The 16,988-nt window shown below is 27.9% G+C and overlaps 1 protein-coding gene across 3 annotated transcripts in view; it reads right to left on the bottom strand.

The window, feature by feature from the left end:
* Window positions 1-712: 712 nt before the first annotated feature.
* LOC142322027 (scm-like with four MBT domains protein 2) overlaps window positions 713-16,988 on the bottom strand; it is a 108,717-nt gene continuing 92,441 nt past the window's right edge. For 2 of the 3 annotated variants that reach the window (XM_075360625.1, XM_075360627.1), the window contains 5 exons: window positions 14,516-14,754; window positions 11,973-12,107; window positions 10,232-10,487; window positions 7,958-8,153; window positions 713-1,140 (listed from right to left, as the gene is read on the bottom strand). In XM_075360625.1, the coding sequence (XP_075216740.1) occupies window positions 961-1,140; window positions 7,958-8,153; window positions 10,232-10,487; window positions 11,973-12,107; window positions 14,516-14,754 (1,006 nt within the window). In that variant the 3' untranslated portion in view covers window positions 713-960. Of the gene's footprint in view, window positions 1,141-7,957; window positions 8,154-10,165; window positions 10,488-11,972; window positions 12,108-14,515; window positions 14,755-16,988 lie in introns of those variants that run through there. The other variant, XR_012755766.1, reaches the window with a different exon arrangement.

Genomic DNA, 16,988 nt, shown 5'->3' with positions numbered 1-16,988 from the left:
CGCCAACAACCAGATGAAATTTGAGTACTTGGCAAGTTGTAAGGATGAGAGGCGAGTCATTTTAGAAATGGTTCAGATTCATATCCACTTAAATATTCATATCCAAAAAATATTTAAATACACAAAATTAGATGACAAACAATTAAAAAAGAAATAGTTATCTTCAGCAATAAAAAAATAGTCATTGGTATCTCTTTATAGAAGAGATACAAAAAATTAGTTATAACAGAGATACTTTTAAAAGAGATACTAAGAGAAAGAGATATATAAAGATATAAAGAGATACTATTAATAGAGACATTCATAAAAATCTTCAGCAATGAAAGAATGCTCATTGGTATCTCTTTGATTTTTAATTTAAATATAGACCAGTCTTTTTTCCCCAATATTTCATAAAATCTTAATATGTGAAGATAATTTTTTAACAAATAAGAACAGGAAAAAAATAACTGTATCTCTAAACATAGTATAAGTACAAGTGCAAGAAAAGGAGGTACTTAAACTTTCGGAAGAGTATAAATTATAAGTAAAGTGTATAAGTATACAAACAAAGAAAAAACAAACACATCAATTTTAAATACAAAAACTACAAAATTTTAAAACAAACATATGAAAAAGAACAACTTTCTCTTTCACAAATTCACTGATAGTACAAAAACTTAAGGCCAAGAAAAAATACAACTTTTTTTTAGATATTTTTATTATAATATCTATAATCATTATCACTGAACATTGTAAGAAGACTTAACAAAATATGAGCAACAAATATTTTACATTTATTCATAAAAAAAATAATCTATATTACAAATATATCTTTATACAGTAATAACTATAAAGTTTTTTTGTTAACAAATGCAGACTTAAATACAAAAAAAAATTGAAATTCAATGATGAAATGCATTAAAAATGAATATATAAATTACTTAAAAAATTAATTAAAAACATCACAAAATGAAAATATTAGTTACTTGGTTCATCAATTTGTTGATTTGAGGTAGTAGGTATAACATATTTACAAAAAAACGTATATTTAACAGCTTCAACATGTCGGCATAAGCTAAGGGCAGTCTTCAAATTCAGTTTCAAACTGTCCAAACAAGAAGGGAGATTCAAGAGCATAAATGACTTACCATCAAATTCCTGTAATTTTAAATACAAAAATTAAAATTATATTTAGAGAAAAATTTACATTTTTCATTACCCTTTGACGAAAACATTTTAGAAAGCACAAACAAAGGATCTAATGCTAATAGAACAAACATTTTTTGTAAAAGTTCTTTCCTAATGCTCACATCTTAAGTCATTAATTAATTTGGACTTATTAATCTTTTACATTATGGTCTATCTTAAGATTAATAAATTGCATCCTGCTAACAAGCAGGCTATAATTATTTTAAAAAATAAATTTTTTCAGTAACTGCTTTGTTTTTATTCCATGTCAGGTACTTTTGCAGAAATCTTTGCTTTATCAATTTATGTGGAACAAAATTAACATAATTTAAAATATTACATTATATTACACAGAAGTATATTTACCATCAGTTTTATCTCAATTAGAAAATGAGCTACTCTGATGCTATTACAATCTGATGCAGATAATGAAAATATTGCTTTGCTACCAAAATTTGAATATATGTTATAAATATATCTTGAATAGTTAATATTAAATGAATTATTACCCTAATCCTAACATTATGTTAAAACGTTTCTTCTTCATTAATTATACAGCTTACTTGGAAAGTTGCTAAGCACTGGAATTAAGGAGTGTAGTGATACAACTTTCTTAACTTAGTATTTCTATTTCATTATTTTATAGAAACAGATATTTATAAAAGGTGTTGAAAATGACCTCCTCCAACTCAGTACAACACTGCACACATTTCATTTTGTTTTCAAACACTTTATCAGGTGATGTACTGAAATGTCTTGTATGTATGCCGTCACTGTGGTTTTTAGTTCATCAATCATGCATGGTCTGTTGCGATTCACTGCATGTTTCGCTGCTGCCCCATAAAAAGTAATCTGGCAGAGTCAGATCAGGCGATTGTGCAGGCTACAAACCTCTCGAAATGATTCGTTCACCAAACACATTTCACAAAAAGTCATTGACCTGTTACCTCTGTGTGCTGTGGCATTATCTTGTTGGAACCAATTGTGACTGATTTTCATTTCTGTTAAGTGATTAATAAAATCTGTTAAAACAGCACAATAATTAACTGCATTTTCAAAAAATATTGGATCAAAAAGTGTGCATTCTACTCATATTGACCCAGACTCCAATCTCCGCTTTGTGTAAAGATTGTTCATGTCATTCATAGGGATTAGTTGTCGACCACAGTTATGTAGTTTTATCTATAAAAAATGTAATGTCAAGGATACCTATGAAATTTTGGTCAATAAAACGTTTAAACCACTAACAATAATTTACTCTTTTGGCATGATCTGTAGGTTTCAGTTCTTGAACACACACTACTTTATAAAATAAAAGTTTCAGTTCTTTTCTTATAGCTTTACGTGTGATAGAAAGTCTTGCTGCTGTGCTAACTTATGCACTGATTTTGACAGACTTTCGGCCACAGCATCCAAAATATCAAGCAGCTTCTGTTCATTTGTGTTCTTCCACTTCATAAAAGGAATGAACAGAAGTATTTGGAAACTTTTCAGAAAACTTTACTAAATCAATACATTTGTCACTTTCATGAAGGCATGTTCAACAAGAAAAATGAGTTCATCTACCAAAAAAACCATTACGTTTCTCGCAACTGATTCTGATAAACAAAACATGAAACAAAGCATATTCAATCACAACTCAACAATTGACGTCTTGGTTTATTACTAAGCAATGTCCAATGAACCCACAGGGCAACCAACCTAATGCCAAAAGAAGAGAATGCACCATATAATTCTAAAGCACATTGCACAGTGACTTTCCAAATGCACTGTATTTTCACTGCTTTTTTATTTTGTTTTTTTTTTTTTGGAATAAGGATTTAAATTTATTACTATTTATTTCTAATGTTTCACTATCTTATACATTTTAAAAGTATGTTTATTTTCCTTAATAAAACCCACTCTAATTAGATTTTTGTTTATTGTATTTATATGCTTGTAAATGACCTGAAATTTTTTTTTTGATTTCTGTCATTCCTATGTTTAATTTTTTACAATTTTGCTCTCTACAATCTATTTTATAGGTAAACTCCTACTTTATTACAAATAATATAATTATTAATTTTATTTTATCTAATTTTTTTTGTTACTTTTAAAAATAATTAAATATTTACATTGTTAGTCTCAAACTATTTTAGTCTCTTTTAATGTTGTAAATTTATTTATTTTATAATTATGTTTAAATTTATATTTATTAATGTCCTTTACATTAAAACCATTTTCATTTGCTATGTATTTTATTAAATTCTTCAATTAACTCAACATTATTTTCTATATAGGTTAAGCTTATATAAATCACAATGCAGTATGCTGTTAATTTTTGGTTGTGTTGATTTATTATTATTAATTATTCTTATTGGAAATATTGGTTTTGATATGTGCACAGTCTTAATTTATTTTCAATATTAAGATTGACGAGCATCAAGTGCTTGGTCATTTTGTTCCATGAGAATGGAAATTTGTAGTGCATAAAAATTAGCATGCCTGACCCAGATGAACAGCTGACCCCCAGATGAAAGGCTGAAATATTACCACTCCCACCATGGAGATCAACATCATATCGGCATAATATCTAAAACATGGATACATTATTTATTTCTACTTTTAAAGCGTGTTCAATATTTTTATGAAAACTGTTTAACTTCTTAATTTTATATCATATTCTAAACTAATTTGTTCACAGTATATTACCACTATTTTTCATATCTTGTTGGCAAAATGCCAACAAGATATCTAATCCATAATTATGTTTTATGGCTGTTTTTAATATCTACATCTATTAAAAAGTGAATACATATTTCTGACATTATGTTACTTAAAGGTAAATCCACTTGTTAATTCTTTTTGTAAAGTATAAACATATCTATCCTCAATATTTTAAAGTATCTAATTTAATTTTCATAAAAGATGTTCTGATGAATCAAAGATTTCTGCAAAAATACTAAATGTTGAAAAAAAACAATACAGTGAAAAAACTAACTTTATAAATAATTATAATTATCTTCTTGATTGTTTTCCTGCTTCTTTCTCTTTATCTCTCAATACTTATCAATCACACTTTACCAATGACAAAATACATGTTTTACTTTGACTTCTTCCACTAACTAATGAGGATAACCAAGATGAAAGCAAAAGAGGAAAATGCCCAGGCTTATTTTTACTGATATTAGTGAAAATAAAATAACTTTAAGGTAATATAAATTCACTAGAATTATTTTTCAATACAAAGTTTCCCAAGTAGTTATGAGAAAAATACCATAGGAGTTCATTCTTTCCATGTGCTCAGGGCCTCCTCAATGGCTTGGCTTATGATTAATGAACCCTTCAGTAAAAGTTATTAAATATAATAAGCGCAGTTTTTCAGTAACATTTATTTTTCAGCACATGATACCCTGAATCATATTTTTCAACTTTGTTTGTAGCATAATTCTTTGTAATACATTAACTTTGCACGTAATTCTCATTCTTTGTATATATTAACTTGCTCAGTGTGAAATTTTCATAATACTCTAGGATCATATTTTTTATTGTCATCAATGCATCAAAAGTAGACTACTGCCCTTTTTGAATAAGCAATTAATTTAATGAAATTGATTTTATTTTTGGAAGGGCTTAAGCAGTGAGATATACACCTGTTATGGAAAGTCTTGTGTAGCCTTTTTCCTTGGCCTTGCTTTACATCTCTATTGATAATTGATCTCTCAAAGTTGTTTAATGGGGTAGACAATGCTCTTTTACTAGAAGTACTTTGGTAACTGGACCTGATAGGTATTGTTTACATATTTTTTAAAAGTTACCTAACAACAGATTTGTAATGAGACATAGGTTCATCGCTTACAATAAATTATGGATTATCACAACTCAGTTTTGAGCCATTTTCTTCTTTATTCAAGGGAATGATTTAAATAACATTTTTTTACAGTGTTTTAATAACATATTACTAAACAGAACATGAAGCAGGATTTGATCACTGATGCTTATCCTTGGTCCAAAACAAAAAGTATGATTTTTTTCTTGAGATGGATGGTCTGTTAATTTGTCATAAACTTCTTAACTGTGATAGAATATCTGGTTTTTGTTTTTGTCTACGAACTTTCCAAAAATTTATAATTAAAGCCCTCTAACAACAGAATTCCATAAAATTTGTAATTTCCATTCTGAAGACATTTAAAAATTTTAATATGCAATAATTCAGTCTTGTTTATCTTACAACTTAATTTCTACTTTTTATTCTTGCACAAGTATTCTTCAGATCAATAACAAGCAAACCCAATCTCCATGATGGAAAATATAATGTAAATTGTCGATTTCCATGGTGAAGTGGTAGCGTCTTGGGCTTTCATCCAGGGGTCCCAGGTTCAAATCCTGGTCAGGCATGACATTTTACATACGCTACAAAAATTCCATTTCCATATTTTCACACATAAGCTTCTCTGTAAGTTTTTGGGTTAAATTAATTCATCAAGCAAAAAAAAAGATTTAATTACAGTAATCCTAAAGTAAAGATCATGATGTTGAAAGTGTTTTGTTTTCTACATCTATATTTATGCAATCAAGGAAACCACTAGATAAACCAAATGTGAAAAACTCCAAACCAAATACACAAAAAATTAGTTAACGAAGTACTGTCAAGTGAAGAGTGGTCAATTTCTAAAAATGTTCATTATGTATTTTTGAAAAGTTTCATTTAATTACCAGAAAAGCCAGGAAAAAATAAAAGGTTTTAAACTTATTTTAAAAATATGCCCCCCTAAATATGTTAATAAAATAAAGGTATATTTGACGGAAAAAAAATTTAAGAATAAAATAAGAATTTTTTTTTTAAATAACACCTGCAAAGTCAGTGTAAGTAATGTATGCAAATACTACACAACCAACTGGATGAATGATGGAGTAATCTAACAATTCAGGTGGGTGTAACTTCAACTCCCTCTGGAGGGCCCTTCAATGTTTAAAATGAAATTTTCCAAAAGAATTCCTCCCTAATTTTTTATGGAAAACCCGAACCAAGTCTCAAAACCCAGAGGGCAAATAAATTGTCCATAGATCTAAGAAACTTCAAAACTTGTATAAATTTACAGAAAAGTTTAAAGATTTGTTATTTTTTGTAGACAATACTGATCAATTGTGTAGTGATGCTGTATGATGTGGGTGAGCTATTGGTTTGACGTAAAGTACCCTATGTACAGAATGGAAATTTTTATGGTTTTATATTTCTATTTCTAATATATATGACAATCAATATGCATTAGCCAAGGATATTCATGCCTTTTTCTATTTTGTGAAATTATCTGCTTTTACGGAAAAGCTTAACCTGGTTATATTTGGGTTTTCTAATTATCTGATGCTTACCTTAAGGGGTTTTGGTAAATGTTAAAACATATTTCACATGATGCATTATATTTATTTTATTAATTAGGAGAGGCATTTATGACGTATTTCTTTCTTTTTTACATCATACAGCATACAAAATTGAATAAAAATTGTTAAGATAGTTTCAAAAGTTATAATTTTTTATCATCTCCTTTTTGTACATACTGAATAAAAAACAAACAAAAAAAATGCAAAAGTGGAAATTGAAAAATTAGTTCTTAACAATGATGAGAATAGATTAAATAAATAGTGGAGAAAACATCACAGATACATACATAAGTTAAATAGAAGGAACTAATGCAGTTTTATAAATATACACTATGGTTTTGGTACCTGGGGTATTTCTTGGAATCCAAAGTTCCAATTGTAAAAGAATAAAAAAGATACTCAAATAATAAACTTTTCAATATAAAGCAGAGAAATCTTTTCTTAATGCTTTAAAATATCACAAAAAAAATGATGACTAAAATTACTAATTATTAACATAAATTAAATACAAAAAAAAGCTGATAACAAAGGTGTAATTCTTTCATGGCATTGGTCATTTATTCTTATATACTAAAAAAAATGATAAATGAAAATAAACTAAAAAATTTAAAAAAAAATCAATATTTATATTTTTATTTTTAAACTTTGATTATTTCCCCTAAACCCAATATTGTGCCCAAAGTATTATTTTGAGTCTCTTGGGCATAAAAAAAATTCCTGTAAAACATTCACAATAAATAAAAAGATAACTTTTTTCAAGTTTTGAGGAAGGAGAAATTTTGGGGCAATTTTTTTTTTTTTTAATGGTAAGAAGCATGCGTGCATTCATGCATGCATGCATGTACTGAGCTCAATTAAAGTGGAGTTATATTTTCAAAACTCTGAGAAAATTGACCCCAAAACATTATCTACACTAATTCCTGGAGATATTGGTTCCAAAATGTTGGGGCAACAAATTGTCCCACATACAGAAGTCACTATAAAAAATTTTATCAAAATTGGTTTATCCAGTCAAAAGTTATTAAGCTTCAAACATGCCAACATATGTACACATATAAACATTATTCTCCACCAATTTTTTTTTGTTTTTTCTGGTACCTGGATCATGAAACGAGAAATACAGAAAAATCCAAAACCCCATTTTTTAGCTAATTATCATCATACTTTATTTTTTGCTGCATAGCTAGAGCTATGGTGCCAGGAAAGTAACAATTAAATGATTTCAAAAGCTACAACAAATCATCATTTTCCTTTTTTTTTAAAGAAAAAATGATATTATATATTACACAAAAGTATAATAACTATATATATATATATATATATATATATATATATATATGGATAAATCTCATTCTAATCTATCCAAACATTATTATCTTTCTTTGAAAATTAACAAACAAGAAAACTGTAAAATTTAAACAATTACCTCTTCTTTAAGTAAATTGGCCAGTACATCACAGTCATCAGTGCTGCGGAGATAATCATAAACATCTTCAACAGTCCATAACAATGGATTAGAGTCAACCTGATATAAACTATCATCCATTCTGGCATCAGATGCTAACTCAGCAGCCTTTCTTAATTCTTCTTTTTTAGCTTTAGAATGACGTCCACGTTTTTTCCTGAAAATTAATTAGAATGAACTTTTAAAATATACATGCAGAAAGTATTTTCACTGAAGCTCATCTGTAACAATGCTACTAGATATATCAAGGAAATCATTTCTTTGTATTTTTTTACATCAACATAACATTAAAGAATTAAGGAATGTATAGCAGAACTGTCCTAGCAAGTAACTTTTTTCTCTACTTACAGTCGTACATCTACTCCCCTTCGCAAGCGCTTTGCTACAACTGCTCGGCTATACTTAAATACACGTTTATTGTAATTTATAGTACATTCCAAATTTTTATTTATTTTTTACTTATTTAATGAACATACAAAGGCAGGTTCTGTGCATCATATAATCTAGATCTGAGGCAGTCCCTCTGTGTTAATCTGTCCTTAATCTTAATCCTTTCTTTTTAGGAAAGGTACTTTAAGAATTCTGTCAACCTCTATCCTTAGTTTCATATATGGTACCAGAATCTACTCTAGCAGATTTTTTATTGGAGCTAAATAAAGTGATTACTTTTACTGTAAGAAAGCTATCCAAGTATTGTATCCTATTCAATGGCAACTGAATAAATCAAATTAATGGTTGAGATGACTATCAGATAACTCCTGGCCTTAAGCTCTATTAAAATAATTTATTTTCCTTTTAATTTTCTGCTTACTTTTAATGTACTCTTCCAATACCATTCAAAAAAATAACCACCATAAACTTCAAAATGAAAAAAACATTCAGAATACAAACAATATAGAATGAAATGAAAATGTTAAGAAATAACAGAAGAGGAATTAAAACAAAAACTTAAAAAGCATATTAATAGAAGATTTCACAAAGAAAAAAATCTGAATAAACAGTGCCTATGAAAATTTAATAGAAAGGAACAGTTACGTAATAAGACAGAATTGAAAAATTATCTCGTAAAATGATTTGTTTAAATGTATAGGCACACTTCAAGCAAATGGATGTGAATCCATTTAATAGAAATTTAATAGAAAGGAACAGTTACGTAATAAGACAGAATTGAAAAATTATCTCGTAAAATGATTTGTTTAAATGTATAGGCACACTTCAAGCAAATGGATGTGAATCATAACACCAAGGAAAATAACAAACAAAGGCTTTTTAAAATGTTGACATGGGGAAGAATGGAGAGAATAAAGGTAGGGTGAAAAATGGAGAAGTAATGGGAAGAACAAATAAGTATAGAAACTTAATCAAACAATTCAGAATATTAACCAAGTTAATAAGATAATTCATGAGAAGAGAAAAATTTATTAAAGCACTTCTAGAAGGACCTATGACAGTGAAAAGAAAAAAGAATATAAAAATAAAAATTATAAGAAATTTGAAAGGAAATGGGAGCAATCAGGAATTCAAAGGTTTAAGTGTATATAGAAGAACAAGAAGACAGCATTAACCAAAAGACTTACCTGAAGGTAGTTAAAACAACTACGGCAATTAAAACAACTGCTTTAAACAAGTAAAGTGGTAATTAGGCTTATTAAAATAGTAATTTTAAGCAAATACAAAAATAACAACATGCACCATACTAATTATGAAACAAACAGATGATGGAAAACACATTGAAAGTAAACCCACCTTCAGAATATTTTTATCCTACTATTCTTGATATATTTTTTCAGATTACTATTTTTTTTTTCCAGAAAAGAGGAACTTGTAGCATGAAACACCTAATATAATCTAATTAAAAATTCCAAACCACTATCAGCTCATGCAAAAGAATAATAATAGAAAAAACATCCATACAGAAAAAAAATCTAGAAGCACAACTGAGAAATAATTACACAAAGTAGATATGCAACAACCAATAAACCACATGTCATATTGGGTGATATAATATACAATATATTAAAAAAATCAAATACCACATGCTAGGATAACTAGTTACAACACAATAACACAGCAAATAAAAAGGTTCCCAATAGCATGCTGGGTCTTTATAAAATTTTTACATTATGAAAACAGTATTGTAAGAATAGAATAAAAGAAAAGATAACCAACCTGTTAGATCACTATTTAAAGCATTCTACAGAAATAAGCATTTCAATCAGTTTTGTTCGTGCTTACTTTAATGGTGGTTGATGGAGAGAAGATGAATTTTCATTCATACTGCTAGAAATACTAGAACATTCACTACCAGTTGGGGAATGATGATGATTCTGTGATCTTACTGAAATGCTGCTACTATTATTATTATTGTTATTACTACCATTACTGCTAATATTTGTTCCATTTGGTTTTTTCAGACCAAAATTTGGTAGCTTTACACCTCTTGTTTCATATCTGACACGTTTTCCTGAAGAGCTACTATTATCATCAAGGTCTGTAATCAAATAATATCCACCATTATGATAGAATCATGATAATTTAAAAACTAAAATAACTGAATTACTTACTTAACTTACAGTACTTAGAAGGAATTATAATACTTATACCTACTTACCTAATAATCATAAGAAACATTTCACTTGCACATCATACAAATAAACAAGTCAACACTCTCTAAACATATGGTTATAACTCTAAAGTGTACTAATAAATTGTATACTAAGACAAAATAGACAAGGCCAGAAATAAAATGATGGTTTATAAATCTACATCCTAAATATGAAGATAGAAAAAATGTTAATAACATATCTACAACTAATTTCTATGCAAGGTTATAATTACTGTCATTATTGTTATAATATCTTAATTTATCATATTACATTCTTATATAGAAAATTTTCTTTCAGCATAACAAATCCTTAAGATATATTTAAAACCACAAAAGAATGATAGTTTTTTCATTTGATCTTCATAAATTTTGTTTGACTAATGTTTAAAACAGCATACCTTTCTATCACAAACATTTTTACAGTCCAGTAAATTTATTAGACTGGCAATATGTAGAACTGCTAAGGAGAAAAATAAAAAATAAATGAATTTTTAAAAAATTATAAAGTATTTTTTCTAAGTATATTTATAAATGTAAATATACTTGTAAATGTAAATGTTTATAAATGTAATTGTACAAATATAATTTGTTTTAACAAATGTTAAAACATTTATTTTAGTGTACGTAAAATACCTAAGATAATGAATAAGCAATATTATAACCTTGACATCCATATGGAACTCCAGGTAAGCAGCAAGTCTTTAATTTTGGTAAACTGTATTAAATAGAATCCAGTGTTTACAGAATATTTTGCTGGTCACTTGATTTCTGTTAAGGACAAGTTAAGACAGTATAACAAGATAAACTTGATAAATATGGCCTGTTTTGCATAAACTTTTAGAAAGATTTCTCTTAACATTTTTTTTTTTTTACACTTAATTTATATATATTATTTTTCTATAATTACAGATAGACTATGCAGCCTGTTCCAGCAGTCAGTAATCTTTTTAAAGGTTTTTCTCAAATTATTCTTCCACTCGGTCTGTACTCCATTATCTTGGCTGGTAAAAATTTTCTTATCTTCAGCTTACATGAGCATACAGTTAGATTTATGTCTTTTAATATCTTCTACAAGAGGCAGTATATTTAATTCATTTCTCTTTTATTTACTTCTCTTCGTGTCTAACTTGTTCAATTTATTAAAACACTGTCTTTTTAAAATGATATATCACATCCGTGGTAATTAAAATTTACATTAGAGGTAAATTTATTACTATTATATTAAAGTCGAAGTATAACACCCTTTTTAATATAAATAAAACACCTTCAACATTTCTATCTTTTATTCTACAAAGCAAAATGAACACAGTGAGTAAAGGGAATCTTGTTGACCTAAACAACATACTATAAAAAAATAAATATTGAACTTACCTTTACCAAAGCCTGAAAAATAATCTTTTTCCAATCCTCTTTTTCTTCTAGGCCAGGTAAACAATCTATTACTATTTCGACTTGAAGGTAATGTACTGCTATCAACACCAGGATTTACAACTATTTTTTTTATTACTATAACACAAGAATAAAACACTACTTAGCAATTTTATAAACAAAATAAATGTTTAATCCTAAAATAAAATAACTGAAATGTAGAAGGAAAGTGTAAATTAATACAAATTAATAGAGAACTAATTTTTCTTTCCAGTTTAATAAATACACATAAAAATAAATATCCAGTTTGAATTATAAGATATTGTACTGATATTTTTCCCATACCTGGTAAGACAATAAATAATCTATTTTTTAACAATCTATCTTCTTTCTTTTTCTGTTTAGCTTCCAGAAACATCATAAGATGTTACTTTAGAGGATGAATCAGGATGATATGTATGAATATAAATGAGTGTAGTCTTACAGTCTCAGGTCGACCATTCCTGAGAAGTGTGGTTAACTGAAACCCAATTCACTAAAGAAAACCAGTATCCATGATCTACTATTCAAATCCAAATAAAAGTAACCACCTTTACTAAGATTTGAACCTTAAAACTCTCAACTTTGAGATCAGCTGATTTGCAATGACGAGTTCACCACTAGACCAACCTGGTGGGTCATTTTCCAACAACCTGATAGTTATATATAATAATTGGAACTTCTCAAAAAGTATTGTCCTGGAAAATGAAGGATATGAAATAAGGTAGAATGCCAATAGCCAAAACTACAATGTAATAAACTGATTCCTATAGAACAACAAAGTTAAATTACATTGAATGTACTTTCAATACATACTGTTATCATTTATAAGTGTCCAATAAACACAACATTCAATGTCATAAATGGAACAAATTTTAACATATACCTGTAACATGACACTCTATCATACCTCTTGTCTCAAATGTATGTTCTTGTTACATCAGAAAATATTAGAAATATTTTCTGATGAAATTCTTACATATTAAAATACAGACAAAATTAACAGTTGACAAAATATCATGCTCCTCAAGGAAGAAGAGCAAAGTACTGAACAAACAACATAACATCTATCAACTGTTATAATAGTTTGATTCAGTATTTTCTGAACATAAAAAAAGAATTATTGGTTAATACAAAAAATGTAATTTAATAAATAAAATTTATTTATGCATTGAATCTAGATTGTGGTTATACCGAAAATTCCAATCTTTTATTTTATTTTCAATATATCCTCATCTATCACTGTTCATAAGTAAATAAAAATAAAGTTCTACCATATTTGTATTTTTTCTATCATTGTTCATGAAGTAATAAAGTAGTTAAATGACAAAAATATTAGATTTGAATAACTCTGATATACAAAATAAAACTTAAACTTCTTTAATGTTTTCTACGTGAGAAACCTTTCTCTGCATTGCGTTTTTTGTGTAAATTACATATTTGTACACAGAATCTTCCTATTGCTCTCAGTTTAACAGAAATAATGCAACAAAGGTCTATAAAAGTTAATATAATGAAATATATGTGATGTCATTAGAACATCTTAGCAGATGCTCTCCTTTTACAGGTAGCCTCAGCTACATCTCAAAGTTCAATAGTAATCAGCTAGCATACAAACACTTCATTTGCCTTTGTAACAGCATTCCAACACTGAAATATCTTGGTGGAAATGTTCATCATGTTCATCACTTACTGCCCCAAGGTTTGGCAGAAATAAATCCAGATGTAAATGCAGGAAATGAATTTTTAGTGGCATATTCCATCCCATAGTTCTGTATAAATTTATCTACAATAGCCTGGTAATTTTGTGATTTATGGACACCCAGAAAATTTTCACAGGGAAAATTAAACTCTGTCCCCTTAAATGTGAGACAACAAAAATTCCTTTACTTAATTTTTGCCTTTGTACAAACCGATTTTACAGTCAAAGTACAATTTATAACTTTTTTAGTTAAAGGTTAATGTTTTTTCTTATGTTGAACTCACCAGATACATAACAAAAACTGCCCAAATCATTTACACATTTACAAGACATTTTGAGTCTTCACTGTTGATTCACTTAATAGAGCTATCATACTGACTGAAAGATTTACTTACAAAAGCAGTAAGCTAACAAAGCTGACAAGCTTTGTGTTGTTTTGAACATTAGAATCTTGTTCTTATATCCTTCAATAGGTAGATAATATGATGTTTGTGTGATGACTTAAGTTACTGTTTCATAATTATCAACTGAAGAGTTAAAAATACAAAACAAATAAATATAAAGTAATCATAAAAAATAAAAAAAACCATATGTGTATAATAATGCATCATACAATATCAACAGTTTTCAAAATTTAAATTTTGTAATTTTTCAAAAAAATAGTATGATGGAAAAATTTTGACTTCAAATTCATTTTCAACATTAAACGAGATAAGTTTTATGTATCACATGTTAACAAACAAAAGTTGTGTTATCAGCGTAATTAAATAAAGAATGATAACAATTATTAATTTTGTTTACTTACAGTTACTTGAATTATTTGAATTACTATTATCATTACTGGATCCAGTAGTGCGATTTTTACAGAATCTTGTTTTTGATAAGGTGCTACAATTTTCAGGACAAGATTTTTCACCGACTGCAACTGGGCCAAATAAATAAGGACAAACTTGTAATTTTCGACAAACATCTTTGCAGAAATCAGATACTTTATCTGCACTTGTAACAATTTCTACACTAGCACGATATGCATTTGATTTATACCTGTAAAACAATGATCATACAACTTTATACCAATATGTGAAGACAATAGTTACTGTTATGCATAGCAATTAATTGATCATAAAGTTAAGTTATATATCCAATAGTAAATAACAAAAAAAAAGACTTTTTCAAGATAATCACCAAGGTCATTCAAACTTCACATTATTTACCAATTTATCAACTCTTACAACACCCTACACTATATCTTCTATAAGAGCTATAAAAGAATTTCTCAAATTCCTTCATTCACAGAATGTGAACACATCCCGCAATCCTCCTTAGTGGTCTAATGATAAACACAGCAATATTAATCCCATACATAGCCCTACTGTGTGCAATGAATATTAATGGAACAAAGACTAATTATTGACATAAAACATATTTAAGAATGCAATCCAAGCATAGAAAATAATTCTTCCAACACATGCAAAGCCTATTGCTGTAGGTCCACAAAAGTTTCAAATCTATTTAATAATTATAAAATACATTAACCAGTGTTTAAGCAATAATTTTTTTTTGTCTAATATTGAAAAAAACACTCCACAATAATTGTAAATTACTTTCTCTTACACATAAACAAATTCTCAATCAGTAATACAAACTTCTATTATTCTATATGTAAAAACTAATCACTATTTAGATTCACAGTTCTAAGTTTCAGAGAAATTTAAAAAAAATGCAATTATGATGTAAAACTACAACGTTTTTTCATGAAATCAAGAAGTTTATTCATAATTAAAAATAATGTAAAATAATCACACACAACAGAATGAAATTTGAAATTGAAGACATATTATTTTAGGATTGAAATTTATTTTTAAACTTAAGAACCGACAAATCTAAACCCTAAAAACTTCTACTTGTTGACAGGCTTACCGCCTGTTTCATGGTAGTATAAATTCAAAGTAGAAAATAAAAAAAAGAAGATATTTGAATTACTTGTTTTCATATATACTATCAAATAATTATTAACTAAACATTAAATCTTTGACCAATAAACTATTATTACCTGTTCAAGATAGGACATTGTTTAGGATTATATGGTTAATAAGGAGAAGTCAAAGAGGTTCTAGACTGTAATAACTATTTAGTGATTTGAGATGTACCACGGATTCAGTCATTCATGTGCCACAAGACACTAATGTGCACACGGAAACCTGTGTTTTTCATATGTGTAATCTCAGGATATAAGCACTAACACATATGAAATACTCCAAGGTTTTGGAGATTGAACATTATACCGTAAAAAAGAGAATTTGCACTTTATGAGTAAACATCAGTTTAAAATGCTGAACTCTCAGATAGAATATGCACAAGTGTAAAAATAAGAAAAAGTCAATCAATTGACATAATATATGCAAGTACTGTTGTTCAACTATGGAAGCAATCTGTAGCAAAGTTGTAATCAGCATTTTTTTTTCTTTTTGGGGGGGGTTTTCTGGGCGAAAAACAATTCCATGTTATCATCGCCTAGAATGAGTGATGCAGCTATGCAGCTGGCTAAGGAGTCCTTATGGCCAATTTGAAAATTACTCATCAATGTAAAATTTCCCTCAGGTTCCAAGCTCCTATGAGAAGCAGTAATACCTTGAAATATGCTAGAATCAATGTGAGATCACAAACAGTAAATTCAAATCATCTTCTGGGTCTTCAAAAACATTTAAAGTTGATTAGAATTATTACTCACAAAAAAAATGTAGCAATTACAGTACTCGCCACAAAACACCCATCAGGTTAGGAAGTACAATAAAAAAAAATCTCTTCACAATAATAAATCTAATTCTCCAGGTTTTCGGTAGTGTAAATTAAATTTAACATTAAAATTGAATTCAGCATCCAAGTTCCCAGGCAGTTATTCAACATAAATAAACCCCTGTAACCCCTGATCCTTCTTTCATCTACCAAGCTTTGTAAACTCTACAATTTAATATAAGAGGAGTCCCTGTAAAATTCTTCACAAAATTTTATATCACAAGTTCAAGAAATGATGCTCCTTTATTGTAAAGTAAAAAACAACAAATGATTCACTTTTCTGATATTTCCTTTGATAAAGTTCATCAATAATTCTTTGTACACTTCCTTTTTTTCTAAATGATTCAGAAGCACTATCAAAACCACATTTCTATAAATCCTATCATTTTCAGTCTCAAATCACAACCATTCACTTCACTTTCAGTAAACAGTAATTTTCCAGAGAATCCCTCTATTAATTCAAATTAAAGCTTCCTATTTTT

Source organism: Lycorma delicatula, chromosome 3 (genome assembly GCF_047948215.1).
Source record: "Lycorma delicatula isolate Av1 chromosome 3, ASM4794821v1, whole genome shotgun sequence".
NCBI lineage: Eukaryota > Metazoa > Arthropoda > Insecta > Hemiptera > Fulgoridae > Lycorma > Lycorma delicatula.
Note: the sequence above shows the minus strand (reverse complement) of the source record. Positions and strands in the feature narration are given on the sequence as shown.